The 20276-nt window shown below is 47.1% G+C and overlaps 1 protein-coding gene and 1 long non-coding RNA gene across 6 annotated transcripts; one reads left to right on the plus strand and one right to left on the minus strand.

Moving 5' to 3' along the window:
• Positions 1-160: 160 nt before the first annotated feature.
• On the minus strand, positions 161-17263 carry mta1 (metastasis associated 1). 5 transcript variants are annotated; one of them, XM_057058747.1, is made up of 18 exons: positions 16591-17263; positions 12735-12802; positions 11537-11630; positions 6852-6978; positions 6700-6763; positions 6296-6413; positions 5483-5585; positions 5163-5262; positions 4706-4894; positions 3769-3843; positions 3586-3644; positions 3268-3404; positions 3048-3199; positions 2247-2436; positions 2076-2165; positions 1836-1991; positions 1067-1212; positions 161-910 (listed from the first exon to the last, which is right to left on the minus strand). In XM_057058747.1, exons 1-17 carry the CDS (start codon positions 16616-16618, stop codon positions 1103-1105), a joined length of 1860 nt encoding a protein of 619 aa, XP_056914727.1. In that variant the 5' UTR covers positions 16619-17263; the 3' UTR covers positions 161-910; positions 1067-1102. The 5 variants fall into 5 exon arrangements, with proteins under 5 accessions (XP_056914727.1, XP_056914726.1, XP_056914729.1 ...); XM_057058746.1 differs by having other exon boundaries at positions 1062-1212; positions 16591-17261; XM_057058749.1 differs by lacking the exon at positions 16591-17263 and adding an exon at positions 13199-13445 and having other exon boundaries at positions 1062-1212.
• Positions 16174-20037, plus strand: LOC130539967 (uncharacterized). Its single transcript, XR_008954265.1, has 2 exons — positions 16174-16303; positions 18300-20037. It is a non-coding gene; the product is annotated as an uncharacterized LOC130539967 (long non-coding RNA).
• Positions 20038-20276: the final 239 nt, after the last annotated feature.

Here is a 20276-nt window from a genome sequence, read left to right on the forward strand (position 1 = left end):
TGAGAAACATTTTCACGCCTTTCGACCCGCATTCAGCGCCACATCCAGCAGGGGGCGCTATCGCACCTATACATATGTAACCCTAAATATACAGTATATACTGTATATATATAGTTCAATAAAGAGCAAGGCAAAGTCATTTAAATTCTGCCGTCCCGCGTTAGTGTTTTCAATCCTTTATTAAGGCAATATTGATTTTTTTTGGTACAAATTATGGAAAATATTTAATATGGAATGAAAAGCATGTACAACGTCTGAAGTTGTTGACAGAAGGAAACAAATTCCATTATCTTTACATTTGTTTTAATTGCAGTATCTAAGTGTAGATGCATTACTTGTGAAAAACGTAGAAAAAACAGCAAAGTCTTTCTCAATAAGTTAAACCTCTCAGGCCCACGGCGTCGGGCCGGCTCACAAAACAGAAGATTTCCCATAAAGCAATTTAAAAAAAAAAAAAAAAAAGAAGTTGTTAAGGTGTGTCATGAACAAAAGTGCGTCTTCTTGCTGAATTTAACTGGTTAAAAGTACAAAGAAGGGAGAAGATGCGAGTGGCTTATTTTACAATCCTTCCACCCTTTATCCGCAGGGCTCTGCAAGCATTTTTCATGAAACTTCACAAGTTCCATCGTTTGATCGACAAACAATAAGCTGAGCTATAGTTGGTAGAAAAAAAATGATAACAACAATAATTACAATAACAGTTATAACGAGAAATGTAAGTAATAAACACGGTCCTGTACAGTCAGCCCATCTTCATCGACCAGAATAAATCAAACGGTCTTCAGCAGTGTTGACAGACCCGCTCTGCCTGATGGATGGTGGCCAGTGCGTCGCACCCTTTCGTCTTCCCTCAGCTGCCCTCGACTCTGGGTTATTGGAAAATGGTTTTCCATCGCATGTCTCCCCTCTTCTGCAACACGAGGGGTCACAGGAAGTCACATCAGGGGTCATTTATGCTCTCTGGCCTGAGCCACCAATCAAATCAAGTAGGGGGCGGGGCCTCTGGCTGCCAATCAGACATGTTCTTGTGGGTAAAAGAAGCTCAACGGGTCTTGTTTTACCTAACCTCAGGGGAGTAGAACAGCCTGCCCCCACAGAGCGCTCAGTCCAGCTCGTGCACCTCGTCCTGCAGCGAGACCGACGGCCGTCCTGCGTCGCTCACCCGTTTGGCCATGATGTCCCACTGGGGCGTCAGGGATTTGGATTTAGTGCCTGCAGAAGAGCAGCAGAAGCTGAGCCATCGAGTAAATAATAAGGTCGATGTTTTGTGGTGATATAATGGATTACATTAAATAATTTTGGCGAGAGAGTCATGATTAGCAGCTAAAAGAAATAAATTAACCTAATCCTCCTAGTCTGGCTGCTTTTTAACCCAAATCTCCTGCTGGTGTTGTCCCAGCCTGAGCCTGAGGTGGGCTCAGACCGCTGGAGACGCTCCCCTCAGGATACATTCACCAAGCCCTCCTCCTCCTCCACCGCTGTTACCATGACAACACGGCCTGTAGCCTCAAGCAAATCCTGTCCTCTTCCATCGTCCCCTCTTTCTGTCTATCTCTGCCGCTCTCTCTCTTGATCTCTCAGTCTGTCTCTTCCCCCACTCTTATTTCACCCAGGGGAGGGAAAAGTGGGACGTAACCCAAAAAATAAGGAACCCCACCAAAACTCTCAAGAGCGGGGTGAGAAGTCTCTGTCCTCTTCTCTAATATTAAATTCTAAAAGCTCTGTGTGCTGTGCTGAGACACTCTGGAGCTTATTATTCCGATACCAGCAGAATTGAGTGGCCCAGTGCTGGCCAGAGTCCAAATTGGGAATAAACCCGGCGTCCCGTCACTCACCATCTAAGCCGTTGTGCTGTTCATAGGTGCGTTTGCCCAGGATGGTGGGAGAGCCGTTGTTGAGGATGGGGGAGGACTTTATGGGCGTCAGGCTGCCTGTAGAAATGGACCCACCGCGAACCGGAGGGTCCGGTTTGGCTGGACGCGGATGTGCTACTGTGGAGGCAGAAGACGACTGGTTAAGAGGAGCCATCAACAGAGATGGAGGATTAAATGAAGGGAGAAGACAGACAGTCACACCTAGATACCGAACCACAGATTCCAGAGGCTTACGCTTCACTGGTTTCACTGGTGACGGCTTTTTAGGACTATCTGGCAACCTCAGGGCACCTTCGGGAACCAATGGGGAGGAAACTTTTAAGGAAAATGAAGGAAAGAGAACCTCAGTATAACAGATGGCCGGGTAGTTACATTCTGCCTTGATGGCGGCTGTGTTGACAGGGAGGTAGGGGTGCCTGGCCAGGTAGCCAGGCCTGATGATGTCCTGGCAGAGACGCCGCGCCATCCGCGTGAGACCCGTGGTTTGGAGGTAAAACGCCTGTCGTGTCTTCACAGCAAACTTGGGACTGCTGCTGTGCCGCAGGGGCAACCCGTGGGGGCTCTGGACACACACACACACACACACACACACACAAATATCAACGTATGTAAGGAAGAGGCCTGACTGTGCAGCAAACGTTCGCAGCTTGTGTGTCATTTAGATGAGGAAACTTATTTCAGTCCCTTTTCACATGATTAACTTGTGTAATAAAGACATGAACTTGCTCCTCTGAACCAGGGTCCAACCTCCAGTGCTGCAGAGATTGGAGAATTAATGGAACTCAAATGGTAAAAGTGAACCAACGCATGCTAATGACCGACTCCCTGTGGTGCAGGTGTCCATCGTTAGCCCAAATTAGCATAACAACAAGCAGCTGGTGACATAAAAACCACACTTAGTGCAAAACACATGCCGAGGACAAAGGGAAAACAACCTTTTATGTTGTCCTTGTTAGCATAATGCACTGAAGTTAGCTCTAGCCAACACGATCATTAAACAAGCTGTGAAGATCTGAAGAGCCACATTCAGACATTAGCATTAATGGTTTAACAGAGGTTCTCAGTGAGGTTCTGTCTACATCCATAAAGACAGCTCATATAAGCATTTGTGTAGGGCTCTCTCGGAGTCATTCTCCAATGTCCCTCCATGCACACGTGTGTTTATTCATGTACCATGCTGTTGCGGTTGGGCCCAGGCCTCTCTCCCTCCAGTCTGGTCGGCATCTTCAGCCCACCGTACTTTTTCCAGTAGGTCCAACAGGAAGCACAGAGCCGACACTGCATGTTTGGGGGTCCCCACGAGTACCACTGGTAGGAGCTGCTGGCTACACACACAAGGGTCATCAATAAAATACTTCATTCACCTGCTGAAAGCCCAAGCAGCTCAACTTACTGTAGCAACTTTCACAGGCTCTGCCGAGGCCGGGGGTCGGCCCTGAGCCTGGGGGTCCTGACCCCGCTGCGCCTGCTGCTCCGTTCAGGAGAGCTGGTTTTGTGTTGTTACTCAGCTGGTTGGGGTTCGGCTTGTTACTGGGGAAAAACAAAACAGGACCACAAAGGCGCCATTAGAAATGATTTAATATGTTCTTAGTGATACTAACATGTGGAGCGCGAGATGTGCAACAGCATGTGTTTCAACCAAAAAGCAGCCGGTTTAGTGCCAACACTTGAAATGACATTAGCACATTAAATCTGGCATTAATCTACTCACTAGTTAGGGATGTAAACCTGCTTCAACTTGCTTTCGGCCTCAGCTGCTTTTAACCGTTTCTGAGACAAACAGGAGAAACAGTTTTAGAGCATGGAAAAATAATGAGGATTTGTATATTTTTTAGACTTTAGAGTGGGAAAAAAAGTGATTTGGTACATATTTGACATGCAATAACATGCTCACCTGCTGTACGTATCTGTCTGTAGTCTTCCACATGTAGTAATATTCAATAATACTCGTCAGGGACTTCCAGGGTAACTGAAGACGAGGGAACAAAACAGCAGCCGTTTATTTTTCTCTACTAAATCTTTGTTAAAATAAAAATGACAGGAATTTTGTCCCCCATGAACTGATTGACCACAGTGAGATCCTCTCTTATTCCCACGTTGCAGTTTAAAAGTGTCAGCCAGACGCCCCACCCTTAGGAAGTGAAAGGATCTGTCAGGCAGACACCCCACCCATCATGCATCACGGTGTTGCGCTGAGTGGAGAGCCTGGGTGCAAAGGCAGCTGCACCGACGCCAGGCGGCCACCAGGTGGCAGACTGATGCCCACAGTCATGGAACAGCTCAGCAGACTCCAGCAGAAAGGCAGCTTTCTCCTGGCTTCAGTCACATTTGTCGAGTATATTTCTGTGGAATGTTCTTGCCAGATAAATACTCATTGTTTTTAGCTTTAACGCTTTTCAGTTTTCACTCGAGGCTGCCTGGGCTCTGCCTGTCCAAAACTGCTGTTGTGCTCCACACTTGTTTTGTATATAATCAACTAAATGTCTAAATGCAGCCCAAATGTCTGCAACAAAACTTTAATTCTGTGGTTTTGCGCACCCAGACGCAGTAATTATACACTTTGGTGCTCATCTCTGGATAATCCCGTGTTGCACATGTGCAGTGGACGCGACGCGCTGCCCGCTGATCACTTTACATCAGATGAATGTAAACACCAGCAGCCACTTCTTTACTGAGCTCAAACAATTTCTCAATCCGTTTCCTCCAACATTGGATGTAAAACGCCTACAGACAGCAAACCAAGATGCAAACTGGTTGGTTAATTATGGCTCATGTGTCCTGCAGCTCAACATGCTCTTTTCAACATGTTATTTCCACCGTTTTGCACTCACAAAGTCCTGCTGGATGTCGGTGAAGTCTTTGCCGTACTTCTCCAGCGCCTCCTCAAACAGGTTGGCCTCGGAGGCGCTCCACTCCTCCATTTCGTCCCTGCAGAGAACAGGTCCTCCCTGAGGCACCAGCGCCGCGATGGCCCGGGTCATGTCGTAGCCAGTGGCGTGGAGCGTGTCCATGGCGTGAAACTGTAACGCCAGGCAGAAACAGGCTTCACAGGCTTGCTACAGTTCAAGTCACCCTGAGCCGTTTCTGATTGCTCGTGTGTGCAACAGTGCAGCCAGAAGCCCTCTGCTCTATGTTTAATATATGAAGACAAGATCTGGGGCAGAATAGAATTGCACCGAACTACAAGTGCTTGTTAGCGACGCGCAGAAACAGCCTGCAACAACGCAACGTTTTCTTCATTACTGCTACACATCCCAGCCTTGTCTATGGCCTTTGTGTGTATCTCACCAAGGTGATATCTCTGGAGGCTGCGGCGGCACTCATATGAAGGCTGGGCTGTCGGACAGAACTGCTGCAGTCCAAGGCTCTGGCAAATGTACCGACTGATCTGTGGGACACAGGCAATAGAAATGACAACATTCTGCCAGAGATTAGCATTCAGCTAAGATAACGGTCCCTCACTCCCTGCCTGGAACTGTAACACAACCTGCCTATAGACTTAGCATATTTTGCATGTCAGTGGTAGAGATCTGTTGCATGATTTCTCCATTATTCTACCATCTATTCTATTCTACCAGTCTACCATCTACACTTCTGTATTGACGTACCGAGCTACTACCAGGAACTGGTCGATCTGCTTCTCTGACAGCGAGCTGGAGGGCTCCCAGATTTTCTCCTCCAGTTTCTCCAGGTCTCTTTCATCTTCTTCACCTTTAAGAAAATGCAGTTGTTTGACGTGAGCACGAGCGGTCAAGAAAATCATGTGTTGGTTTAAAATATGCAGGTGTGGTGTCTAATAAACAGTAGTAGTCGGAAAAGGAGAGGGCTGTAAAAGTGCCTGGCCAAAAAAAACAGCAGGTCCGCCAGAGCTTCGAACGCTCGGAACAGAATTTCATTAACGCTTTTGGAATTAGAAACCTCATGTCCCGCGATACCCCCAACTCCAATTTCAGACTCATTCTCACCTGATAAACATAATAAACGCTGAACACTAATTCTAGAAATAATAATCACATTTTAAAACAATTATTATAAGACAACACTGGCACATAGATTTGGAAAATGTCTCCCTGTCTGTTGGAGGGGAAATAAACATGTAAAATAAGTCAAAATTGTTTTAAACATTTTCATTAAAACTACTTCATAGAAGAAAACATGATCTCTGTTGGGAGGAAAGAGAATAAACACAGTTATTACATGCAATCACTGTTATGTCATTAACAACATGCAAAAGTAATTGGGGGCAGATGCAGCTGCTTAAAGGTTATTAAGTGATTTAATTATAAACATGTTCAGATGAATAGTTCTTGATTGGCCAATAGTCAGTGAAGAGGCTGATGGAGAGCAAATACCCCTGCAGGCAACGAAAAAACATCCACTACTACGCAAACAAACTCCGTCATTTAACGCACGCAACATACCTTCTTTAAGGAGATCCGTGATGTCTGCCTGGAATTTGTTCCCGACGCGGATCTCACCTTTATCGGCAAGAAGGGTCTTTTGCTGCGGGTCATATACCAGCGAGTAGAAGAAGGCATCCTGGGAAATGCAGTTGGCAGGGAGGCGTGAGAGGACGGAGTGAAAGGAAGAGGAAGAGAGGAGCAGAACCACATCAGCCTGTGTGTGTGCGTGCATGTACTTCCCCCCCTCTGCTAGTCTCTTGTCTCCTCATTAGCGTACGTGAAAAGAACATTCTGGGTCAACACGCTGAATTATTCATCTGGAAACAAGTATCTCCTAATTTGTAAAACCCTCACACAGACTACTCTTCTTAGATTATCCTGAAAACACACCAAATGCCACAGTGTGCTACGATTTCACTTACTTCTCTGTCCAGGTACGACTTCAGCGCTTCTGTCTCGTTCAGCAGCGTCACGCAGCACTTCCCCCTGCAGGAAGACAGAATAATCCCTAAACTGTGAGCTCAGACATCCAGAGATGGAGGTAACACCCAGAAATGATGGTAGAGACACAAACCTGATGTGTGTGGCAGGTAAAGACTCCAGCTGGCGCGACAGGAAGAGCTCTCGGTGCCTGAGCTGGTGCTTCTGTTTCTCAGGGAGGTTCACCATCTCCGGATTCTCCATCTCCTCCTCCAGCTCTCCTAAAGGTTAACATAGGGAGGGTGGGACATGCATGCATCAGATGAGGCAGAACAATGATGTCCACGGGGAAAGTAGGAAGAAAACTGAATGCACACGCAGCTGCTGCGGTCTGCAGTGCACGATGAGCAGATCTAAAGAACACTTGATGAGTCCGAACAGTGAGCTCCCTGTGGAGAGAGTCACATCTAGAGACATAAGTCAGCGTGAGACTAGCATGCATGCAGGTTAGCAGGAAGCAAGAGCTGTCTTAGAGATATGAAGTACATATGAGAACATGGGATTATTAAAAAAAAGCCCCAAAAAAATCTACCCCAAAAGAAGAAGATCTGATTTCATTAGGAATTAAAGTTGGCTGTAGGTTCTTTCAAAAAAATGGAAAAAATAAAAATCACAGAAATGAATCTTGATGGTCAGAATCACATGAGCTACTTCAGGGCAAAAGTAAACTGCAACAGTGATTAAAAATGGAAAAACACAACCCAGCAGAGATTTGAACTTTCTTCAAACGGTCCTAAAACGTTGAAGGAGTGATGAAAAACCCAAAAGGACCTCTGGACTCATCGACCACAGGTTAGCGACATCCCTACCTTCCATGTATGTGAAAGAAAGAAGAACGTGAACACAAAAGAATGAAGGTGGAAGCCAAGAACAGCTCCTGAGAGACCAGACAGGCGAGAAGAGTGACAAAAGTACGACAGAAGCATGAGAAGAAGAAAGGCTTAAGAACAGTGAGACAGAATGGAGGAGGGGGTGAATAGAGAAATCAGCTGGCAGAGCGGGAGGAGGACAGACAAAGACATGCGGAGGGAAAGCTGGAGACACGAGCGGAGAGACGACGCAGGCCGCGGAGCGAGCAGAGAAAGACAGGAAGGAGGCGGCCGGTTCATTTGGAGTTTCATTAGAGGGAGCGAGACAGGGGAGAGGGAGACGGGGAGCAGAACAAAAGCAATCAGGGGATTTGCAGGAGGAGGCACGTGTGGCCAAAAATCAATAAGTCCTCCCTCAGTCAGCACCCAGCAGACACAATATCAGCAGCACCGATAAACACACACATCCCAAAATTACAGCTCAGCAATAAGACTTCATATATCAGACATATATGGTAACATTTCAGCATTACACACATTGGTTCTGCTCCCGTTTAACCAGCCTGGAATCGCTACAAAAGCACAACTAATCGAATGAAATTTAAATGCAAACAGTTTTTCTATTTGTTAAAAGGCGCACAATAGGATTTCAGCAGGTAAATAAATACGAAAGAGCAAACTTTCAGGCTGTGCGTGAATTTTAACAGGAGGGTTATTTTTGGAGGAGAGAGACCGAGCGGGAGCGTCTGCAACGAGAGAGCAACACGAAAAAAGGAATTTAAAGAAAGTCAACTGGTTCTGGTTAAACATGGGTGAGAGACGGCGGTAAACACCACGCTCCCCTCGCACATTAGCACTTAATTGTGTCTTTGTCTGCTTTTTTTTTTTTTTTTGCAGACTGCGTGTAGTAACTCTGCAAATGCTGATTACTATTATTACCTTAATCTGTCTCCAAAACGTCAGCCAACCTTGAAATCACGGAGCCTGATGCTCAAGCAGCCATTTAGAGTGTTTGGTTTCCTCTTCATGTTACAGAAACGAGGAACAAAAGAACTCATTAGCAGTGTTATGGTGTTCAGCCACTTCAGAAACAAGCAATGTATCCTTATTGTGTCTATTCTTGAACTAGTTCAGTGTATTTAACACGTAGTAGATGGGAATATTTATTATTCTACCATTTGTGTGTGTGTGTGTGTGTGTGTGTGTGTGTGTGTGTGTGTAGTGGTGGGAGTGCGTTATCTTGTACAGATTGACGAAGCCTTGGAGGCAAAAATGTGATTTGTGGTTTTGGGTTATATAAATAAAATTGACTTCACTTATGAGTCGATTCTCAGTGTGTGGGTGTGAGTGTTCGAACACACACACACACACACACACACACACACACACACACACACACACCACACACACACACAACACACACACACACACACACACACACACACGCAGGATTATGTAGTGGTTGATCACTTGGCTGGCTCTTCCAACTGGCCCCTGGCTGTGTGTCCTCAAATAGCAACTCAACTTCCCAACCCCAGTCCCTCTCTGCTCCTCTCCTCTCCTCTGAGCCAATCTCCTGGCAGTGCACCTACCCCCGGACTCTCTACAAATTGCCTCTCCATCTCACCTGTCCCAGCCAATTATCAATTATTGATGAATGGGTCCCCTTACAGGGATGAGAATCTGCGATGGGAGGGGAAGCAGACCCAGAAGTGGGGCTGGGGTTGATGAGAGAGAAGCAGACTGTTATTACTCTGACAGACTGACTACAACTCTAGGAGGTAGGGTCAGGGGTCAGGGGTCAGGTTGAGTTAGTTCCTTTAGTTCTTCCAGTGATCTGTGATGAAAATAATCTGAATACATGTATAATATATTAAGTGGAAACACTGAATTCAATTATATCTGCATTTAAGCATGAATCTAACACTTGTGCTTCATGTGCGTTTTTGTTTGCAGCGTAGAAAAATTCCAAGCCATCAATCCACTTTTACACTGCAAACCTGCGGTCTCCACGCTGCTCGGGCCCAATCGATACCGAGATAAGGATTTGGTTGATACAGCCCTGCCCTGACTCCCATAATAAATGAAGCCATTCCGATGATGTCTTTGTTTTCACCTGGAGTTCATGTTCTAATGTAGGGGTTCAGCAGAAAAAGACATCTGTTCTGTTGAAACAGCAGCAACATTAATAATAATAATAATAATAATAATAATAATGATCTTTAGTGCAGGTGGAAGCTGGTAAATTGAATCCAGTCAGTGCAGTTGGCCTGACAGAAAGAAGACAGTTCCAACATCAGGAAAGGGGCTGTTGCTGGTTATCATTATGGCTAACAAGACATTATAAGATGCCCAGTCACATAATGCCTCATCGTTTAAGCCAAAAACAGACAGGTGAAAAGGGAAAAGGAAGCAGCAACACAAAGGTGAGGAGATGGTGTCAACGTAAAGAGAAGCTAGCAGCAACACTATAGTTACTTCACTCGCGCACTGATCTGCCTTCATCAGTTGTGTTGTCATGTTAGCGGTAGTTAAATAAGGCATCTCTGAAGCAGAAAAGGAATTGAGTCATGGAAAATTCAAACGCCTGAAGGGGGGGAGGCAGGGCCGTGAGACGCCAAGTCCGCTATAGATGCCGACCACTCAGGAGGCTGCTTTCCTCACAGAGGAGGGCCTAACGCAGGGTTCGGAGGCCCCGCCGAGGGTGTGCTCAAGATTTCTGCAAGCAAAATATTTGATCAATGACTCACAGCGCACACACATGAAGGTTCACATGCACAGGAACACACGCTCGGCCGCCATTCTCCAATGGCCCACGTTGAGACTGAATTAAATGGGGCCTTTCGGCGATTCGGGCAGCAGGACTCAGTGGTGGAAGTCCAGGATGCATTTATGAGGACACATGACCACTCAGTCGCACAGTCACTTTGACACAGGCACACACGCACACAGCCACGCTGAGCTTCAGCCACAGAAACACAGGCAGGATACGGCCCACACCCATATGGTGCACAGTCTGCCCTGCCATGCATTCCTGTGAACGTCTGAGCGCCCCTTACCCAAAGTGAAGCTGGCAAGCACAGCTAACAGGCGTTCGTATGCTAGCAACAGCTATATGAACCCAGAGCTAATGCTCAGCTGCGAGGCTTGAGCCAACTTCCTTCACCGTCTTGCTAAATACACCAAAAGCTCGGACTGAATTAAATGCAGAGCACGAGAAAAAGGAGGAATCAATAACAATAAACTGATGCTGTCTGGTTCAGACACGCTCAGACCTCACACATACACATAAACCGGCAGAAGGTTACAGAGAGTGTTGCACACTGGAGAAGCCTTTAGCATGTTTCTAACATAACGAGGCCTTACCTTTGAGTGCAACAGGCTAACCGTAGCTACCCAGAGACTAGTTTTATCAGTAAACTGCAGTCACTCTATCAGTTGTGGTATTCTGGAGCGAGGCCCTGAAGGCAACATTTCCAGGTGACTACTGTGGAGGTGACCTTTGCGTTCGGGCAATTCTGAAGCACCCTTCAGCCTCAAGTGACTTGGTTGTCTACCGCTCGCAGTCTCTCTGGATAATCAATAACTATTAACACTGACCCTGACTGCTCCCCCATTCATAAGTATTCCAACTATTCCCGATACTGTGTGACACATTTTAGTCTCTTGGCAAAGTCAGACGTAACACGAGTGTGTAAACACAAGAGAACAGCCACAGCCGCCACTTGATAAATGACACTGTTGCATTCAGGTCGAGCAGAGGCAAAGCTGGAGTCTGGGCCGGGTACTGGCTGCAACGCTGCAAAACTCCATCCCATCTTCTCAGAAAATAAAAAGAGGGTTTCTTTGCAGTTCGGGGCACTTATACATCTACCAGATGCAAGAGGAGTGTAGAGGGGGGGGCAAAAGGAATGGATTCAAATCTCTGCTGCCATGTTTTCTGACAGCAGGGTTGCGGTCGGCCACTTACTTGCATGTTTGTCTGCCAGGGCGATGAGTGTGCCGGGGATGTCCCTGCGCCGGTAAAAACACACCACTTTGGCCTCCACGTTCCCATTGGCTGTCTGCAAACCAGAGACAATTGGCGTTACCACGGCAACAAGTGGTGCTGCGCACGGCATACTCGCACGTTGGCGTGCACGTACGTAGACCCGCAGATCCGGAGATGAAAGGAGCAGAAATGAGGCTACTTCTTAATAGCCGAAGACGCAGCGCAAGACTCCGACCGGTCTCCGAAACTGAGAAGCGCGGTGCGTTCAGGGTCACGTTAGTGTGCGCTTCCTCAACTGTGTGTTGATACAACATTGTTTTAAAACAAGCAAACGTAGTCTCATGGAGCCCGGCACTTGAAGAGAAGGATGGCACCGCCCAAGATTAGCAGTCAATAGGGCTTATTTACCAATTGATTGGAACCTTTTCACTGCTTACAGTGAAGGACAATGGAATAATAGACTATAAACTGTTGTATTGATGAGCTGCAGCACTTTATAGTGTTACACATCACTGACCAGTGAAGAAGCAGAAATGTGCGCGCCAGAGTGGAGAGATGGGGATAAAGTGTTGAATGAATGCAAAGCAAAGGGCTCCGTTTAGTTTTAGCTCTGCTGTTCAACATGGAACAGGAAACAAACCTGAGGACCAACAGATGAACTGAGATTAACGATGCGGTTGATTTCAGACGGTTTCTCCTGAGAGGTTCCCCTTAAAAGCTCAGACTGACCTGTTGTCAACATTTACCTTCCGAGTCATTGGCACGTTACACAATATAACGCGTGTCTTTCTGTTACATCATAATTACGTGGATTTAATGGCTAAAAGGTCAACGGCGTGTTTTTGTTGGGAGGTGTAATTTAAACCCGCAGGACATAATTCACGTCCGTTCGACCAAAACATCCCAATGTGTGTTGGCTCTGGCCCAAAAATCAACACTTCCGAAACACTTGTTTAGTGGGGATGAATCTGCAACATCTTGCAGGTTAAACAACTAAATACAATGAATCAGAGTTTTTGTCCCAGTCGGTCGTCCCAAACCCTCCCGACGGTGATCTCCTCCGCGCCGTCTCCTACCTTAATGAAGATAAACACAAAGCTCCCCGAGGAGCAGAGACTGACAGGAGCAGTCAGAAGAGAAGCCGCTCCATGCTTAAAGCCAACATGCACACACTCACCTTGTTCAACTCCTCTATCCTCCTGATCAGCAGTGGGTTGCTGGATGAGTTCTCAAAATAAACATAATCTGCAGAAGGACAGCGAGGAGGACGAGGGGGGAAAGGAACGAGGAGGAGGAAGGAGAGAAGAGAAATGTCAGAGGTCACCGGGATGTGGAGGGCCGAGTTCCACTTGGACCGTGATACAACATCGACACTCATGAACATATACCACATGTTTAAGTGATTCATTATATACAAGGAGATGCAGCGGTAGAGAGTGACACACACACACACACACACACACACACACACACACACACACACACACACACACACACACACACACACACACACACACACACACACACACACTAAATCCACCTGGCTCTCTGTTCAGGTTGTAGCCCTGTGTCTCCTTTGTCTCCCCCCATGTGCTGTGTGTTTGCATTTGTGTGGGTGTGTATGAGAGACTGCAGCTTTACCAGGCATGTTTGATTCTACCATGCACTCCAGTGTGTATGTGGTTCCTGGCACCGCTCCAGGCCCATTGGAGGCTTAGCTCTCACCAGGATGTCCCCGCAGGCCCCCGTCTTGGTAGGGTGCCTGGTCTAAGCGCTGCATGAGTCTTGGCTGAGTGCTGTCAGATTATACCCCACAGTTGGAAGGTTGCCTGGAGGCGGAGCTACCCTTCCTTTACCGAGAAAGCCTACCCCCCCCCTGCATCTTCTTGACCCAAGGGGCAAATGATGGCCCCTTGCAACGTGCACCGGCTTCCATTACATGTCCAGAGCCTCCTTTGTCCAACACGTACAGCCTGCTCTCATCGTGGCGCTACCTCGTGTGAATGACTGCCAAAAATCAACAACAAAAACCAAAAATCCACCCACAAAAAGCGTTTGAGTCTTCCATCTTTGGGTGCTGCTGAGCCAGCTCACAAATAAACACAGAAGCTGCACCAGCCATATCACACAATGATAATTTCATCCTCTCGGTTAAGGACACCCAAAATACACCATGAGAACTTTTAAAGTGATGCAGCCCCACTGTCCTGGTGCAGCTTGGGTGTGGAACTGTGTGGAAAGTTCAAGCGTTCAAATCAGGGATGACGTATTTAATGAAGGTGCCTTTTCCTCCGCTTGGGATTACACAGCGAGCGGAAAGAAAAAGCAAATATGGGTCACAGAGGTGAAGGCTGAGGGTTGGCGTCTCCACCGTACGAGGAGCTGAATCATGGTCGATGGCAAGCTGGAGAGGAACTCAAAATGAGAGCATGAGAAAAGAGAGAAAGGGCCTGAAGGCACCAAGTGCTGAGCAGCGTCACTCACTCTCCCCATTTCCCATCAGCCCTCTCCACGTCCATACGCCCATATCCGATTCTCCAGCCTCCATTCCTGGTGTCAGCCAATAGACGGGCTCATGTGATGTCACAGTGCAGTTGAATTCTGCGTAAGCCAATCCAGGCGCGTTACCGGGCCCAAAAAAGAGAAAGTCGGCTGGGCTGATTCAAACCAGGCCAAAGAGAAACCGACATGAGATTCAGACACCGATGGAGAGACGTACGCACACAAACCAGCGCCGCAAACTTTGCCCGAGTTTTAAGTCTTATGAGTAACAAATGAAGACCGTACGCTTTGGGTGGCTAATTCTGTAATAAACAAAGACACGTGTATTTTTAGCATTCTCATAGGTGAATTGAGAAGGGGTGTACGGCCACAGGTTACTATGGTAATGGCAGACCCCATCAGATCTCACCTACAGGTGTCCTGATGGAGCCCGGCACAGCTGCACGCACCGCCGACAGGCAGCCATCCGCGCTGTTTCCAGACGCCGTGGCGTTTCCGCTGGCCTCGGGACAGCGAGCAGGTAAAAGAAAAGAAACCCTATCCGCTCTATAACTGTCAGCCATGGAGACAAGCAGTGACACGTTACCATCTAAAATAAACTGTGGCCTCAGTCTCCCATCTCTGCCGCCGCTGCAGAACTTTTCCGCGCTGCTTTGGCCTTGAAGGACGACATAAAGACGCTTAGATGGCGGCAAGGAACCGGTGAGAGGCGGCAGCGTGGGAAATTAGCAGCAGCCACCAGCTAAATAAAGAGTGGGCACACTGGTCTATTTGTAAACACTACAATACATCCTAGCTAGCTGCCAAGAGAAATGTGGACACTGACGTTAGCGGGTCGAGGGTTCCGACCAAAAGCACGGCATCTTCATCGTGATCAAAGGCAAATTCTCTTAACGCCACCCTCTCTTCACGTCCAGCATCGAGCCAACGGGACTCCCTGTAGCTTCCTGTCCCGTACGGCCCATGTGCTTCAGCGGAGGCAGGGGAAGAGTGGCGTGTGGCCTGCGCCGGTTAAACAAAGACATCGGGGCCCGTGGAGACAGCTTTGTCCACCGCTTATTCACAAGGGAAGTGACTGCTTTTCTAAGACGATGCGGCATTGTCTCGCCACCTTTAAAGAGCTTTGCTTTGTTCTGATGTGAAGTCGATTAGAATGCTCATTTTCCTTCTGAACTGCCTCGACGTGAAAAGAAAGACAGCTGTAAATATCAGAAATGTTATCCGGGTGATTCCTTTAGTTTAGAGGACGAAACAACATACAGGAGCTAAGGGATTTCTACAATTTCAGCCCTTGGATGAGTTAAAAAAGCGAACTATGTGCGTGCTTGGCATGGCGTGGATGTTCATACATCCACTTTGTAACAACAGTAGTGATGTTTTTGCTGCCTACGAGTCAAAGTCTCATCACTCAACAACGGCTTGAAGCCTTAACCAGAACGGTACGATCCCAATAAGGTGGCATACGGACAAAAACGGGACGCATTAAGAGCAGCAACAGTGTTACACTGGTGACAAGCACCTGCACAGGTAGCAAAGTTTACATTTATTTAGCTTAATTTACGCTAAATATACAGGCCGGACGGACCGGCAGCGATGCATTATGGGACTTTTCCGGCTTTGCCAGTTAAAGTTTTGCATCACGGTGCAGGAAGACGCAGACTTAAAGAACATTAAAATAGCTGCTAGGTAACGTCACCGAACCCATCTAAAGAGTCAAAGATTAAAGTCAGCGTCCATCTGAGCTTTTTACCCTGACGTTACCGTCTGAACGTGGGCCCATGAAGGGCAGCCGTGCAGCCTGAAATGATCCAATAATGATGCTATTCCTGCAGGTGAACTTGGCCACACGGCCTGTCTTGCTTCCTCCTCTCCATCGATAGATCGTTGACACCCAGTGGCCCAGTTTGATCCCTCTCCCACCGCCCTCAGCTAAACTGGTGTGTGACAGGAACTCCAGGAATATCAGCACTGAAGGGAATTCAGGTGGGAATGGTGCACAGCCTCTGATGAAGGAGCATCTTTAACTACCTATAACTCGACTCGGCTCTTCCCCCCAACTTTTTCAATAAAAGCATCATCTTGGTGACGCTTTTATCACACACACACAAGCGTGCACGGAGCACCGAGCAACTCTCCCCACAGCTGATCCGGGTGGGAAAAGTACCTGGAAACTTTTGCTATATGATCGCCATTAAAACGCACAGGGACGCCGTGCACGATGGCTTCGGATGCAGCTGCGTGATTGTGAGTAGTTTTGGGATGGAAACACAAGTTCCAACAACCGAAAGAGCCAGGAAAAGCGATCGTGTACGCGGACCGCTCTTCATCCTCCTCTTCCTCCTCCTCCTCACCATCATTTGTGTAGCACAAGGCTCTTTAGCTTTAGGGAATTATGGAAGGAAGGACACCAACCACGCTTTGGAAATACATTTTAAAGAAAAGGGAGAAAAAAGCCCAGCGGCTCAGCGCAGCGAGTCCACCGTATAAAGACTTCCACGGAGGTTCTGCGGCGTTACTCCCCTCCACCTTACCTCCAACCCGGTACATGTTCGCTGCCATGACTGCCCCCGGTCCCTGGCTTCCTCTCCAGGTAGAGGGGTGGCTCTCTTCGCTCTCTCGCCAACGGAGCTGTAACAGCACTGCCGCCGCTGTGTGTTGGAAAATGGTGGATCGATCGATACGAAACAGACCAGCCGATGAGCCTTAAAGAGACAGTGCGCCTTATTTCCGAACCGCACGTCCGGCGGTATTTTGGGGGGACAAGTACGGTTGAAAAGGGGGACAATTTGACGCTTTATTCGGTAGCTTTAGCCGTTAGCTCCTGGCAGAAACGCAGCTAAATAACTGCGCCACAGCTTTTCTCTCGCGCGACGTCGCGAGCTCGCCAGAACCCGACGTTACACGGTTACGTTACTAAAGTAACGTTACTCCCCCGAGTAATTACTCGCTGGTTCTTTTTTATATTATTTTTCCGCTCAGCGGCTCTTTTTATTCAACAATTGAAGCAGGAAAGGCTGCCTGCGTTGCCAGGCGCCTTCTGAAGCTAACTTAACAACAATCTGAACTTCTTTCAGCAGCAAAAGTCTTGAGATGACTCTGAATTCGATTTAGGGTCGATTTAGTCAGGCCAGGTGGACACCCCGTGGAGCTATTGTTGCAAAGAGAGGCTAACATTTCATTAATTTAAGAACACTTTCTTCAGCCACGGCTAGCCCCTGTTTGAGTAGCAGCTAACTTTGAAAAGAGAATAAAAGAAAGAGAAATGGCACCTGGTCAAACTCACACTACTTTTCCACCCATGTAGTAAAGGCTGCATGCGTCTAGTAAATATGCTCAGCCAGAACCAGATTCTGTGTTGACATATCTGCATCGTAGTGGTGTAATGTCATCGTGTTTATTTATACATTACGATGCATGCCCGATAGCTGCACAGCATGCAAGGGGAGAGCAGGAGGTACCAGATTGACCATTATTATGGGAAACCTGGGCATTTTGGCGGTATGACAGCGAGGTGGAAGGCCATCAAGCTTATTGCATCACCTTCTTAGTTAAAACTATGGACCTGTGAGCAAATACAAAGCGGCATTCTGTAACCTGGCACGACCTTTTTGTGGAATAATGGGAGTTTTGTGTTGCAACAAAGATTTCACTGTTTTCCTGTTAAACCTCAAACCAGAAAGGCTCTCCTTGGGTATAATAAAATAATGTACAGCCTGGCAAAGGGGAGCGCGCTGCTGCTGTACGAGGGACACTGGAGTCGTCTGGGTGCCTCTGTACTGTAGGAATGCTGTGGTGAAGGCTACATCTGATCTATACCATATGGAAGCCTCAATTACGGTTTCCTCACACAGGGGACTACAGTCTGCAGTCACATGGCCGCTTTAAGCCAATGGTGTGTGCGTAGCGCACAGAACGCTCTACTGCTCGATGTGCAGACTTAATGCTGGCTCTGTGCTGCATTGGAGGGCTCCTTCATTGTGTCCCGAGGGCAACGGCTGAATGTTGCTTTACGTTTTCGGCTCCGTTCTTACAGCCTGTTTCGGATGCAGGCCTTAAATTGCTGAAGACATTTTAAAATAACACAGACTTTCACAAAATGAGAGGGAAACAAACGGAAACTAGTGCTCAACTTAAAAGATGTCACATCAGCAGTGTTGCCTTGTGTTTGGGGAACTTTTTTGACAGCGCGGCTGCTTGTTGCCGCGCAGATGTTCTTTTAAGATCCGCGTTCTTCCTCCAGATGTTGCTGTGCTCGGGACAGCGAGTGCAGGTGTTCTCCCTGATGCATCTGAAGATAGATTGGCTGCAGCACAACGAATGCAGAACCTCCCCTCGGCTTGGTTGCGGTCCCAGAGGATGACCTCTGACAGCCTGCATCCCCACCTCCTGCAATTCTCCCACATCTCCCACCCTGTTTCTTTCCTCACATGAAGCAGGAATTGCAACAAAGAGATGTCCAGGTTACCAAATGGCCTATAACAGGAACATTTTTCATGTTTCTGGGGCAGCTTCAAAAATAACTGAACCATTGTTTTTCAAATATTGGGGAGTAAACTATTTTGATTCTATAATTAATATATATTGCAATGCTCATATGTTTTTAAAGGGCTGTAATGTAAACAAAAGACTTTTTTGTGAAAACCTGCTCAGAAAAGCAGATGTCTGACAGCTTGTAATGTTTAGCATCAGACGACAGGGGGCAGTGTGGCCTCGCTTTTGACGCGGAGGACGCCGAGACAAAGGAAACGCCAGTCACGTGATCACCTCTAAGGTCAAACCTTGAAAATTGCTCCATTGTCAGTCTTAAACATTGTAAACAGCCAAAAGTGAACTACAAATAAAGCAGAAAATAATATAGTTGTGATTTTAGAGGGCAATATAAACGTGTGCACGTGTGGTGTTTGGCCTAAATTACTTTATTTTAAATTCATTTTATTGTGACATTTTATTGTGACGATTAACTCAAGCAGATTAAAAATAACTGTCAACGCGTGTCTTTGCCCCTAGGCACGCTGATGTATTCCGGCCAGCAGGGGGCAGTACTCGCACAGGCGCTCTGGTCCTCGGTAATGAAGGAGGGACAAGGGTCAGGCAGATAACTCTTCAGTTGTCATTCAGTTATTGATGTTGGATGTAAGATAGGTCACAGGTGAACCCAGACTGTTGCCATGGTAGCATTCTAGTAACAAAGAGCACTACACATAACACATGCTAACACTCGCAGATTCTTTGCAGGCCCCACCTTGCACGGGAATCTTGCCGCCAAGCATCTTCTCTCCACCGCAAGTCCATTTGCCAACATCGCCAGGAGCCGCCAGACATAGGCAGCTGATTTTCCTGTCAAACAGCTGGTGAACCACCAAAATGCATCTCCATCTTCAGACAGAGATGGTGGAGCCTGAGAGGGGCGCCCTGGCAGTTGGTGAAAAGACTGGCTGGCGCGGGGGGGGGGGAGGGCTGCCATAGTCTGAAATAAGAAAAGGAATGAGAGGAATGGCAGAAGGCATCAAGACGACGTGTGCTGGATTTCTTTCCAGCAGGAAGGGAGCCGCACCAGCTGAAGCCCAGAAGAAAGAAGAAAGGCACTTACAGCCTGATTCCATATTTAGCCATCAGAAACGCATCACCCACTGTGCACCAATTAGAAAATTAGAACATGGTCTTAAAAATCAAAGTTTGACTCTTAAAAGACGTAACAAGCACTCAAAACAGGAGGAGATCTGGGAGTGTATGATGTGTTTTTCCACTGTGGCACCACCCGTGTTCACAGGGTCTAATTATACGCTGCGCTTTTCTTTACATCTACAGAAACAAACCGTTGTTGTGTTCAACTCAGACCCAAGCTACTGTGGCCTGAGACAGTCGGCCTGTGTGGATGACTTTCCAGAGCTCAGACAAAAATTTAGGCGAGCAGTTTTCTGTATGGAATCATTTACTCACTGAAACTAATCTACATTAAATCCATGAATGACCCGGAAGATGCTTTTGGAGGGTTTGTGTAACGCCCTTTCTCATAGCCATGGTGAGTCTATAAAAATAGAACTTTTACTGAATAAATAATTTATATTCCAAATAATGACACAAAGAACTTCAGGGTCATCAAAAAGCATCATCATTGTGGCCCAGTTATAGCCTCATTTATTAACAGTTGACCTTTTATACTGTCCTTTTTGTCTACCTTTATAAAATACGGGCACAAAAATATCAAAACTAAGAA

This window comes from Takifugu flavidus, chromosome 16 (genome assembly GCF_003711565.1).
Source record: "Takifugu flavidus isolate HTHZ2018 chromosome 16, ASM371156v2, whole genome shotgun sequence".
In the NCBI taxonomy this organism is placed as follows: domain Eukaryota; kingdom Metazoa; phylum Chordata; class Actinopteri; order Tetraodontiformes; family Tetraodontidae; genus Takifugu; species Takifugu flavidus.